General features: G+C 45.0%; 1 protein-coding gene across 1 annotated transcript in view; it reads left to right on the top strand.

Moving 5' to 3' along the window:
- Positions 1 to 12,622, top strand: part of ruvbl1 (RuvB-like AAA ATPase 1) — an 89,436-nt gene extending 76,814 nt beyond the window's left edge. Inside the window, exon 11 of the mRNA XM_063068245.1 lies at positions 12,305 to 12,622. Coding sequence (XP_062924315.1) covers positions 12,305 to 12,464 — 160 coding nt within the window. The 3' untranslated portion in view covers positions 12,465 to 12,622. The remainder of the gene's footprint in view (positions 1 to 12,304) is intronic.
- The last annotated feature ends 357 nt before the right edge of the window (positions 12,623 to 12,979 follow it).

Below are 12,979 nucleotides of genomic sequence, written 5' to 3'. Positions count from 1 at the left end.
TTTGCATCACGTACACCTCGCTGAGATTTGTATGGGAGGCAGATACGAGTGGGTGGGGGGGCGGGGGGAGTGAGGGTGGAAAGAGAAATAGACTCGCAAGCTTCTAATTCCTCATCTACATTCCCATTGTTGCCTTTTCTTCTCGGGGTGCCTGATAAGGAATAAGAGGAGGTAATTTTGGTTCAGTGAGGGGTTGCCCAGAATTAACCTCAACATAATTGTGGACTCAAGCCGTGCACGTAGAACATTACAGCACAGTACAGGCACTTTGGCCCACAGTCTTGCACTGACCTTTTAACCTACTCCATGATCAATCTAAACCTTCTCTCCCACATAGTCCTCTACTTTTCTATCATCAATGTACTTATATAGGAGTTTCTTAAATGCCTCTAAGTATCTGCCTCTACCACCACTCCTGGCAAGGTTTCCACATTCCATTGGCTGTGTAAAAAAAAAATTAATAATCTTACCTCTAATATTCCACCCCTCCCCCCTACACTTTCTTCCAGTCACCTTAAAATTATGCTCCCTTGTATTAGTCATTTCCACCCTGGGAAAAAGACTGGTTATCCACTCAATCTGTGCCTTTTAGTATCTTGTAAACCTCTATCAAATCACCTCTCATCCTCCTTTGCTCCAAAGAGAAAAACCCTAGCTTACTCAGCGTTTCCTCTTAAGACACTGTCTCTAATCCAGGCAGGCACCATCCTGGTAAATCTCCTCTACACCCTCTCTAAGAGTTTCACGTGCTTCCTATAATGAGGCGACCAGAAATGAACACAATGTTCCAAGTATAGTCTAACCAGAGATTTATGGAGTTGCAATGTTATATGTCCTGCCCTATCCCACACAGCCTGTTAAAGGTAAAAGAAAGATTAAAGACCAGCTTTATTTTCGCTTGTACATCAAAACAGTGAAATGCATTGTATGCGTCAATGACCAACACAGTCCAAGCATGTGCTGGGAGCTGCCTTGTCCCAGCGCCAGCATAGCATGTCCACAACTCACTAACCTCTACTTCAATGGAATATAGGAGGAATCCCAATGGAAACGCTCACAGTCACAGGGAGAACATGCAAGTTCCTTACAGACAGTGGAGGGAATTGAACTCCAATCACTGGCACTTTAAAGTGTCATGCTAACCGCTACACTAATGTGCACATAGTACTATATTTGTTTGTGTTTTCACTTTCACCCTCACCATGCAGGTGCTGCTTCTGACATGAGACAAGTGCATTAACTAGGACCTTGTAAAGCGTAGTCACAAATCCCTCTCACTTTATTCATCTTGCCTTTACTAGAAATATGTTTGTTATTGTCACATATTCCAAGGTACAGTGAAAAGCTTTATTCTGTATACAGATCATTTAATTACAACGGTGCATGAAGGTAGTACAAGGGAAAACAATAATATTATCATCATTATGTGCCATGTTGTATGATGTAGGCTATTATTTCATAGAAACATAGAAAGCCTACAGCACAATACAGGCCCTTCGGCCCACAAAACTGTGCCAAACATGTCCTTACCTTAGAACTACCTAGGCTTACCCATAGCCCTCTATTTTTCTAAGCTCCATGTAGCCATCCAGGAGTCTCTTAAAAGACCCTATTGTTTCTGCCTCCACCACCGCCACCGGGAGCCCATTCCATGCACTCACCATCCTCTGCGTTTAAAAAAAAGCAACAACTTACCCTTGACATCTCCTCTGTACCTACTTCCAAGCACCCTAAAACTATGCCCTCTCGTGCTAGCCATTTCAGCCCTGGGAAAAAGCCTCTGACTATCTACACGATCAAGGCCTCTCATTATCTTATACATCTCTATCAGGTCACCTCTCATCCTCTGTCGCTCCAAGGAGAAAAGGCTGAGTTCACTCAGCCTATTCTCATGAGGAATGCTCCCCCATCCAGGCAACATCCTTGTAAATCTCCTGTACACCCTTTCTATGGTTTCCACGTTCTTCCTGTGGAGCAGAATTGAGCACGGTACTCCAAGTGGGGTCTGACCAGGGTCCTATATAGCTGCAACATTACCTCTCGGCTCTTAAACTCAATTCCACGATTGATGAAGGCCAATGCACCGTGTGCCTTTTTAATTATAGAGTCAACCTGCGTAGCAGCTTTGAGTGTCCTATGGACTCAGACCCCAAGTTCCCTCTGATCCTCTACACTGCCAAGTGACTTTCCATTAATGCTATATTCTGACATCATACTTGACTTACCAAAATGAACCACCTCACACTTATCAGTGTTGAACTCCATCTGCCACTTCTCAGCCCAGTTTTGCATCCTGTCAATGTCCCGTTGTAACCTCTGACAGCCCTCCACACTATCCACAACACCCCCAACCTCTGTGTCATCAGCAAAGTTACTAACAATCATAACCATGATTGTTATTGGCAAATTTTTTCTACAGAAGTGGTTTGCCATTGCCTTCTTCTGGGCAGTGGCTTTACAAGTCGGGCAACCTCAGCCATTATCAATACCCTTCAGAGATTGTCTGCCTGGCCTCAGTGCTCGCATAACCAGGACTTGTGTTATGCATCAGGTGGTCATACAACCATCTACCACCTGTTCCCATGGCTTCAGGTGACCCTGATTGGAGCGCTAAGCAGGTGCAGCACCTTGCCAAAGGGTGACCTGCAGGCCAGTGAAGGGAAAGAGCATCTTACACTTACTTTGGTAGAGGCATATTTCCACCCTGCCACCCAAAAACAATAACAGGATGCAGAATAAAGTGTTACAGTTACAAAGAAAGTACAGACAGACAATAAAGGTGCAAGGTCACATTGGAATGTGAGGTCCAGAGCCCATCTTATTGTACTAGCAGACTGTTCAATAGCCGTATAACCTTGTGATAGAATTTGTCTTTGAGCCTGGAGGTATGTACTTTCAACGATTTTGTATCTTCTGCTCAATAGGAGCAGAGTGAAAAAGAGAATGTCTGTTGTGGGAGAGGTCTTTCATTATGTTTATAATGGAAAGCTTGTGGACATGGGAGTTGAGAGAAGATGCAGAGAAACTTCAGGAGGTCATGCACAAGATATTGGAGCAACTCAATGGGTCGCCAGCATCTGTGGGGAAAAATGGACCAACAACATTTGGGTTGAGACTCTTTCATCAGAACTCTTGACCCAAAACATTGACTATCCATTTCCCCACACAGAGGTTGCCTGACCTGCTGAGTTGCTCCAGATTCAGCATCTGTTGTCTCCATTCAGTAGGTTGTAGATGGGCTTAGTGAGTGGATAATGACTTGGCAGATGTGGAAAAATGTGAAGTTGCCCTCTTACTATCTCAGTAAGGCAGTCGATTGCCTGGCAAGCAGTAAAGCTCCTGGAAAAGATGGCATCCCACCTGTGGTCATAAAGGCTGGTAAGAAGTCTGCTCTGCTACACCACCTGCACAAGCTTCTCTGCCGGTGCTGGGAGGGAAGGCCAGTGCCTCAGGACATGTGCAACTCCAACATCGTCGCCCTCTACAAGAACAAAGGCAACCATGGTGACTGTAATAACTACCAAGGCATTTCACTTCTCAGCAGATTTTTTCTCATGTGGTACTCAACAGGTCTACAGGCACTGGCTGCTTGCGTATGCGCAGAATTACAGTACGGGTTCCAAGCAGGGTGGTCAACATTTGACATGATCTTCTCACTACGCCAGCTGCAGGAGAAATGCCGAGAGCAAGGACAACCACTGTACATGGCTTTCATTGACCTGACAAGGGGCTTCGACCTGGAGAGCAGAAAGGGCCTCTTCGCACTGCTCCAAAAGATTGATTGTCCCCACAAGCTCCTCAGGATGATCATATCTTTCCACAAAGGCATGCAAGGTACTGTCTGGTTTAATGGCTCATCCTCTGATCCCTTCCCATCAAGAGCTGCATGAAGCAGGGCTGCATACTGAAGACACTCTTCAGCATCTTCTTCAGATGAGCTAAATCTTTTTTATGCTTGGTTCAATGTTGCCAACACTGAGCCCCGTAAGGAGAATCGCTGATGCGATCTGCAGCTTGGTCATCTCTGAGGCTGAAGTACGCAGGTGTTTCTAATGAGTGGACGGCCGCAAGGCTGCGGGACTGGACAGCATCCCAGGGCAGATACTCAGGATGTGCGCAGCACAACTGGCAGGTGTGTTTACAGATATTTTTAATCTCTCCCTCTCCCAGTGTAGAGTGTCCTCCTGCTTCAAAACATCCACCATTGTTCCTGTATCTAAAAAGACCAAGGTAGCATGTCTGAACGACTGGCGTCCTGTCGCACTCACCTGAGTATTAAGCAAATGCGTTGAGAGGCTGGCCAAGGACATCTGCAGCTGGCTACCACCCACACTAGACCTCCTACAATTTGTCTACCGACATAACTGATGGACAGATGACACAATAGCCACAGCTCTACACACCGTTCTTACACATCTGGAGAAGAAGGATGCTTATGTGAGAATGCTGTTCTCGGACTATAGTTCAGCATTCAACATCATAATTCCATCTGACTCAACAAGAAGCTCAGAGACCACCCTGCCTTGTGTAGCTGGATCCTGGACTTCCTGTCAGATCGCCAGCAAGTGGTAAGAGTGGGCTCCCTCACTTCTGCCCCCCTGACCTTCAACACAATTGCCCCGAAAGCTGCGTCCAAAGCCCCTTCCTTTACTGTCTGTATACCCATGACTGTGTTGCCACCCACAGCTCCAATCTGCTAATTAAATTTGCTGACGATACTACATTGATTGGCCTAATCTCAAATAATAATGAGGCTGCCTACAGAGAAGAATTCAACACCCTGACACAGTGATGTCAAGAAAACTTCAATCTCCCTCAGTGTCGCAAAAACAAAGGAGCTGGTTATGGACTACAAGAGGAATGAAGACAGGGTGACCCCTATTGACATCAACGGATCTGGGGTTGAGAAGGTGAACAAGTTCCTTGGCATACTCATCACCGAGGATCTCACGTGGTCTGTACACACCAGCTGTGTGGTGTAAAAAGCACAACAGCGCCTCTTTCACCTCAGACGGTTGAAGAAGTTTGGTATGGGCCCCCAAATCCTAAGAACTTTCTACAGGGGCACAGATGAGAGCATCCTTACTGGCCGCATCACTGACTGGTATGGGAGCTGTACTTCTCTCAATCGCAGGGCTCTGCAGAGAGTAATGCGGACAGCCCAGCGCATCTGTAGATGTGAACTTCCCACTATTCAGGACATTTAAAAAGACAGGTGTGTGAAAAGGGCCCGAAGGATCATTGGGGACCCGAGTCACCCCAACCACAAACTGTTCCAGCTGCTACCATTCAGGAAGTGGTATCGCAGCATAAAAGACAGGACCAACAGGCTCTGGGACAGCTTCTTCTACCGGGCCGTCAGACTGATTAATTCATGCTGATACAATCGTATTTCTACGTTATATTGACTGTCCTGTTGTACATACTATTTATTACAAATTACTATCAATTGCACATTGTACATTTGGACAGAGACGTAACATAAAGATTTTTACTCATGTATATGAAGGATGTAAGCAATGAAGTCAATTCGTTCATTCATTCATTCATTCATTCTCTCCCTGTTACTGTCCCTGGGCTTCATTTCACCAGAGGACAGCATATACCACCACACCAGAAGCATTAGCAGGTTGTCCACCTTGCACGTCCGAAACCAGAGACCAAGTGCAACTGGTACTGATGGTGGAATTGCTGTTTGCAGACGCTGCCTCCCTGACATCACACTCGGAGGAAACCCTCCAAAGGCTCATCAATTGCTTCGCACTCACCTGCAGAGACTTAGGTTTGACTATCAGCCTCAAGAAGAGAAACATCATGTGCCAAGATGTCAACAACACACCAAACATCTACATAGGTGACTATACCCTCAATGTGGTGGATGAGTTCACCTACCTTGGCTCCACCTTCTTAAGCAACCTCTCCCTTGAAGTTGAACTCAACAAGCGGATTAGCAGAACAGCAACACCGATGTCTCGTTTGGCAACAAGAGTCTGGGAGAACTCCATGGTGAACAAGAACACCAAGATGAAGGTCTACCAGGCCTGCGTGCTCAGTACACTCCTGTGGGGCAGTGAAACATGAACAACCTACTCTCACCAAGAGCGCTGCCTAAACACATTCCACTTCCACTGCCTCAGAAGAATCCTGAGCATCACATGGCAGGATCATGTCCCAAACGAGCACATTCTAGAACAAGCAGGCATCACAAGTATGTTGGTCCTCCTCACTGTCACATCAGCTGCATGGAGAATGGCCAGATCCCCAAAGACATACTGTATGGAGAGCTTGCCACCAGCACCAGACCCACTGGAAGACCAGCCCTGTATTATTGAGACATCTGTAAGTACAACATGAAAGCAGGGAACATTGACCGAACAATTGTGGCACCCGACCGCAGCATCTGGAGACAGACCATCAAGGCAGGTGCAAAGAGGAGCGAGCAGAAGAGAGAAGAACAGCGAGGAGCAAAGAGAGAGCACAGATGGCTAACGGAATCATCAACATCAGCACTTCCCAGCCTAGCACAACATTCACTAGCAGAAACCACAGCAAGACCTGCTGCTCCAAAATTGGACTACAATGGACTGACCCGTAGCGCACACTATATTTCCATTGTCCTTTAAGACAGATGGATGCCATCATCATCAATGACTTGGCAGATGTGGAAAATGTGAAGTTCTTCACTTTCTTAAAAAGAGAGTAGAAAAGTGTTTTTATAAATGAAGGATTAAAATGTGTCAATCTTCAGGACAACCAGGTTCTCCTTGTACATAAATTACTAAAAGATAACAAGCAGGTAACAGAAAACAAGTAGAAAGATAAATGAAATGTTGCCTTTGATTGCAAGTGGATTTGAGGACAAGAGTTAAAGACATGTTACTGAAATTGTATAGGGACCACTCAAGGAGTATTGTGTGCAGTTCTGATCTTCTTACCCAAGGAAAGATTCATTTGTGATCGAGGAAACAAAACGAAGGGCTGGAGAAGAGGGTGTGGTTGAAGTAGGTTGGATCTGAACCATCTAGAATTGAAAAGAGAGGGATGTGATCATATTGAAGTGTACAAGATCCATATGTGACATAACAGAGTCAGAGGAGGGATGATTCTTGCCCTTAAGTCTGGAATGACCATCTGAGTACACCTGTTTTACCTGTACAAAGAGTCACGTACAGGTAAGAACATTTCTTCATGTACCTGAAGACAGATGCATGAAGAAATGTTTTTGACTATACAGTGTGAGTCTTTACAATCCTATACTTAAGAGGACTTAAGGGCACACAATCCCAGAATAGGTTCAACTTGGAAGTCAAGTTAATTTTCCATGTGTGGAGATATATTGGGAAATGCATAACATGCCATGGAGTGAAACTAGCCAGGTTGATCTTTGAAGGAGATGATACAGATCAGGTGGACTTCCATCTGTGCTGCTTTATAATGGGGGAATGAAGGATGGTGCAGTAAAGTGTGCCCAAATGAGGAACAGTTGATTACTTATCAGTAGGTTATAGCTAGGTCAGTAACTATGGATCACTAAGATCCCTCTTGCCTTTCCTTTCAGCTATTGAGGTTCATTTTCTTGCAGGTATTACAGGAAAAGTAAAGAAATACAATAGAATTTGCAAAAAAAAACTATACATAAAAAGGCTGGCAACCAAGTACTGTGCAAAAGAAGACAAATTGTGTAAATTTAAAAGATGCTGAGAATGTGAATTGTAAAGAGTCCCTGAAAGTGAGCCTATAGATGTTCAGAGTTGAGGTGATGCTTGTATGGTAATAATTGTTCCTGGTCCTGGTTCATACTACTGCACCACCGATGGTAATAGTGAGAAAAGATCATGGCCTAGATGGTGGGGGTCCTTGATGATGGATGCTGCTTTCTTGTGACAGTGCTCCACGTAAATCTGATCCCAGAATCGAAGCAAGAAGGCTGCGAGTAGAACATCTGAAGGGATTTTCGGACCGAAGGCATTTTACTGCTCGGGGTTAAGAGAGGCAAGACTGCACAGGCGCGTGATGTCAGCCAGTAGAGAGCGGGAAGAGTTTAAAAAGGCGTACGCCATATACAGCAGGCAGCAGAGTGAGAGGGCTTTGGCTCAAACGGGGCTTTAGCGAAGAAGGGTCAAGGCGAAGAACTGATTCACAGAGACACACAGATAACAGTCCTCGTCTTCCCCAGCGGGCTCTTCCCCTTCTCCCGTGGTCCTCTTCTGCTAACATCCTTTGCTCTGACATGGCAGGTGAGCCCAGACCCATGCCATGCTCCTCCTGTGACGTGTGGGAACGCAGGGAGGGACAGTGTCCCTGAAGACTATGTGTGCAGGAAGTGTGTCCAGCTGCAGCTCCTGATAGACCGCATGGCAGCACCAGAGCTGCGCATGGACTCACTTTGGAGCATCTGAGATGCTGAGAATGTTGTGGATAGCACATTTAGTGAGTTGGTCACACCGCAGTTTAAGGATCTGAGGAAAGATAGGGAATGGGTGACCAACAGGAAGAGTAGTCACAGGTAGGTAGTACAGGAGTCTCCTGCGGTCATCTCCCTCCAAAACAGATGTACCGCTTTGGAGTCTGTTGGGGGAGATGACTCATCCGGTGAAGGCAGCAGTAGCCAGGATCATGGCACCGTGGGTGGCTCTGCTGCACATGAGGACAAGAAAAAGAGTGGCGGAGCTGTTGTGGTGGAGGATTCCATCGTAAGCAGAATAGAGAGGAGCTTCTCTGGCCACAAACGGGACTCCCGTGTGGTGTGTTGCCTCCCGGGTGCAAGGGTCAGAGATGTCTTGGAGAGGCTGCAGGGCATTCTGAAAGGGGAGGGAGAGCAGCCAGCTGTCGTGGTGCATGTAGGTACTAATGATATAGGAAGAAAGCGGGATGAGGTCCTATAAGCTGAAATTGGGGAGCTAGGAGATAAAGAGTAGGGCCTCAAAGGTCATCATTTCAGGATTATTACTGGTGCCACGTGCTAGCCAGAGTTGGAATAGCAGGATAGCTAGAATGAATATGTGGCTTGGGCGGTGGGGCAGGAGGGAGGGTTTCAGATTCTTGGGGCATTGGAACCGCTTCTGGGGGAGGTGGGACCAGTACCGTCCGGACAGTCTACATCTGGGCAGGGCTGGGATCAGTGTCCTAGGGAGATTGTTTGCTAGTGCTGTTGGGGAGGTTTTAAACTAATATGGCAGGGGGATGGGAACCCACACAGAAAAGAAGAGGGAAGTGATGCAGAGACCAAAGCTAGAGTTAGTGAAGAAAAAAGTAAGAGTAGAATGCATAAAAGTAAAAAGCAAAGATCACTAGATTCTAAAAGGACAATGAGTATAAGGGCACTTTATCTAATTGCCCGTAGTATTAGAAACAAGGTTAGTGAACTTGCAGCACAGATCAGTACCAAGGCATATGATTTAGTGGCCATTACAGAAACCTGGTTGCAAGGTGGAGATGACTGGGAATTAAATATACAAGGGTATCAGGTAATACGGAAAGATAGGCAGGAAGGCAAAGGAGGTGGGGTGGCGTTCTTGATTAGAGATGAGATCAGGGCGATTGTGAGAGACGATATAAGATCTACGGAGCAGAATGTTGAGTCCGTCTGGGTAAAGATTAAGAATAGTAAAGGGGAAAAAAATCACCGGTGGGCATTGTCTATGGGCCATCTAATAAAAATATTGCAGTGGCAGAGGCGATTAACCAAGAAGTAACTGAGGCTTGTAAGAATGGAACGGCAGTTGTCATGGGGGATTTTAACTTGCACATAGATTGGGTGAATCAGGTTGGTCAAGGAAGTCTTGAGGAGGACTTCATAGAATGCATCCGTGATGGCTTTCTTGAGCAGCATGTTAGTGAACCTACAAGGGAAAATACCATCTTAGATCTGGTCCTGTGCAATGAGACAGGTAAGATTAACGATCTTGTCAGGGATCCTCTTGGAAAAACTGATCATAGTATGATTGAATTTCGCATTCAGATGGAGGATGAAATAATTACATCTAAAACGAGTGTATTATGCTTGAACAAGGGAGACTGCAACAGGATGAGGGAGGAGTTGGCTAATGTGGATTGGGAGCACAGGCTATTTGGTAGGACAGTTGAGGAACAGTGGAATACTTTCAAAGAGATTTTTCACAGTGCTCAACAAAAGTATATTCCATTCAAAAGTAAGGACAGTAAGTGTGGGGAGAGCCAGCCTTGGATAACTAAGGAAATAAAAGATAGTATCAAATTAAAAGCTCATGTACAAAGTTGTAAAGAGTAGTGGGACACTGGAGGATTGGGAAAACTTTAAAAAGCAACAGAGAACAACTAAACAAGAAATAAGTAAAGGGAGGATAGAGTATGAAAGTAAATTAGCACAAAATATAAAAACAGATAGCAAAAGTTTTTATAAATATATAAAGTAGAAAAGGGTAGCTAAAGTCAACGTAGGTCCCTTGGAAGACGATAAAGAGAAATTGATATTGGGTGATAAGGAAATGGCTGAGGCAATGAATGACTATTTTATGTCAGTCTTCACGGTGGAGGACATGTCTAATATGTCAAAGAAGGATGTTATGGACGAAATGGGAGGTGAGGACATCGATAAAATCACTGTCACTAAAGAGATAGTGATGAGCAAACTAGGGGGCCTGAAGGTAGATAAGTCTCCTGGTCCTGATGGGATGCATCCCAGGGTGCTGAAGGAATTGGCGGAGGTTATAGTAGACGCATTGGTAATCATTTATCAAAACTCTCTAGACTCTGGGCAGGTCCTGGCGGATAGGAAGACAGCAAATGTCACGCCACCTTTTAAAAAAGGATGTAGGCAAAAAAACGGGCATCTATGGGCAGTTAGCTTAACATCTGAAGTCAGGAAAGTGCTTGAAGCTGTCATTAAGGAAGAAATAGCGAAACATTTAGAAAGGAGTGGTTTCATTAGACAGACTCTGCATGGTTTCAGGAAGGGCAGGTCCTATTTGACAAACTTGCTGGAGTTCTTTGAGGACATAATGAGTGCAGTGGATAGAGGGGAACAGGTGGATATCATATACTTGGATTTCCAGAAGGCATTCGATAAGATACCACACAAGAGACTTATAAGATTCGGATGCATGGAGTCGGAGGAAGTGTATTGACATTGATAGTGGATTGGTTAACCGATAGAAGGCAGAGAGTTGGTATAAATGGGTGTTTCTCCAGTTGGCAGTCAGTGGTGAGTGGAGTGCCACAGGGGTCGGTGCTGGGCCCGCAGCTGTTTACCATTTACATTGATGATTTGGAAGAGGGGACTGAGTGTAGCGTAGCAAAATTTTCTGATGACACTAAACTGAGTGGAAAAGCAAATTGTACAGAGGATATGGAGAGTCTGCAGAGCGAAAGAGATAGGTTAAGTGAGTGGGCCAAGGTCTGGCAGATGGAATACAACGTTGGTAAATGCGAGATCATCCACTTTGGAAGGAATAATGGAAGAGCAGATTATTATTTAAATGGTGAAAGATTGCAACATGCTGTTGTGCAGAGGGACTTGGGAGTACTTGTGCATGAATCGCAAAAGGTTGGCTTGCAGATACAACAGGTTATTAAGAAGGCAAATGGAATGTTGGCCTTCATTGCTAGAGGGATTGAATTCAAGAGCAGGGAGGTCGTGCTGCAACTATACAGAGTACTGGTGAGGCCGCACCTGGAGTACTGTGTGCAGTTCTTGTCTCCATACTTGAGGAAGGATATACTGGTTTTGGAGGCAGTGCAGAGAAGGTTCACCAGGTTGATTCCAGAGATGAAGGGGTTAACCTATGAGGAGAGATTGAGTCACCTGGGACTATACTCTCTGGAGTTCAGAAGAATTAGAGGGGATCTTATAGAAACTTACAAAATTTTGAAAGGGATAATAAGATAGAAGTAGGAAAGTTGTTTCCATTGGTAGGTGAGACTAGAACTAGGGGACATTGCCTCAAGATTCAGGGGAGAAGATTTAGGGCGGAGATGAGGAGAAACTGTTTTTCCCAGAGAGTGGTGAATCTGTGGAATTCTCTACCCAGGGAAGCAGTTGAGGCTTCTTCACTAAATATATTTAAGAAACAGTTAGGTATGTTTTTACATAGTAAGGGAATTAAGGGTGATGGGGAAAAGGCAGGTAGATGGAGCTGAGTTTACGGACAGATCAGCCATGATCTTACTGAATGGCGGGGCAGACTCGATGGGACGGATGGCCGACTCCTGCTCCTATTTCTTATATTCTTAAGTGTGCTCAGTGGTGGGAAAGGCTTTGTCTGGAATGTACTGGGGTGTATCCACCACTTTCTGTGAACCTCTTTAATATTTGTTTGTGTGGCAGGTACGCTGTGCAGCTCCTCACCCCTGCAAACCTGCTGGCGAAGATCAATGGGAAAGAAGCCATCGAGAAAGAACACGTGGAGGAAATCAACGAACTCTTTTACGATGCCAAGTCATCTGCGAAAATTCTTGCTGAGCACCAAGAAAAGTACATGAAATGATAAGTGTAGGAATGGGCCAATGAACCGAGGTGGTCTGTTGGGAAATTAAAAGAAACTGTAATGGAAGTACCCAGCAAGGTCATCAGATCTTGCAGAAAGGAGGCAGGGCAGCATTGGGACAGGAGATATCAAAATGGAAATTGTTTGTTAAATAAAATATTTTTATTTGAAATGGACTTCCAAAGTGTCCTTTCTTAGAGCTATTTTTTTCTTTTTATTGGGAGTTTTGTAAGAATGGGTAATATGTATGCTACTCTCTCTCTTAATCATTGTTAGAATCTATATTTTTCAACGGGAAATGGTGGTGTGTCATCCTGGGGAAGGCACAGCAAAATTAGAGGTGGGCGCGAATCTAAAAATACATGGTGACTGTTATCACATTGAAGGATATGGTTCTTGTGGAGACTGGTGATAGATGGTGTGAGGCTGTTTCCTGTGTTGGGGGTTTCCAGAAATAAGTGACATTAATTCAGGAGAAGGGTTCAGTTAAAGATTTGGGTGAGGAAATATTTATT

Source organism: Mobula hypostoma, chromosome 15, assembly GCF_963921235.1.
Source record: "Mobula hypostoma chromosome 15, sMobHyp1.1, whole genome shotgun sequence".
NCBI classification, from domain to species: domain Eukaryota; kingdom Metazoa; phylum Chordata; class Chondrichthyes; order Myliobatiformes; family Myliobatidae; genus Mobula; species Mobula hypostoma.
The sequence above is the reverse complement of the archived record's forward strand: the minus strand, read 5'-3'. Positions and strand labels throughout refer to the sequence as shown.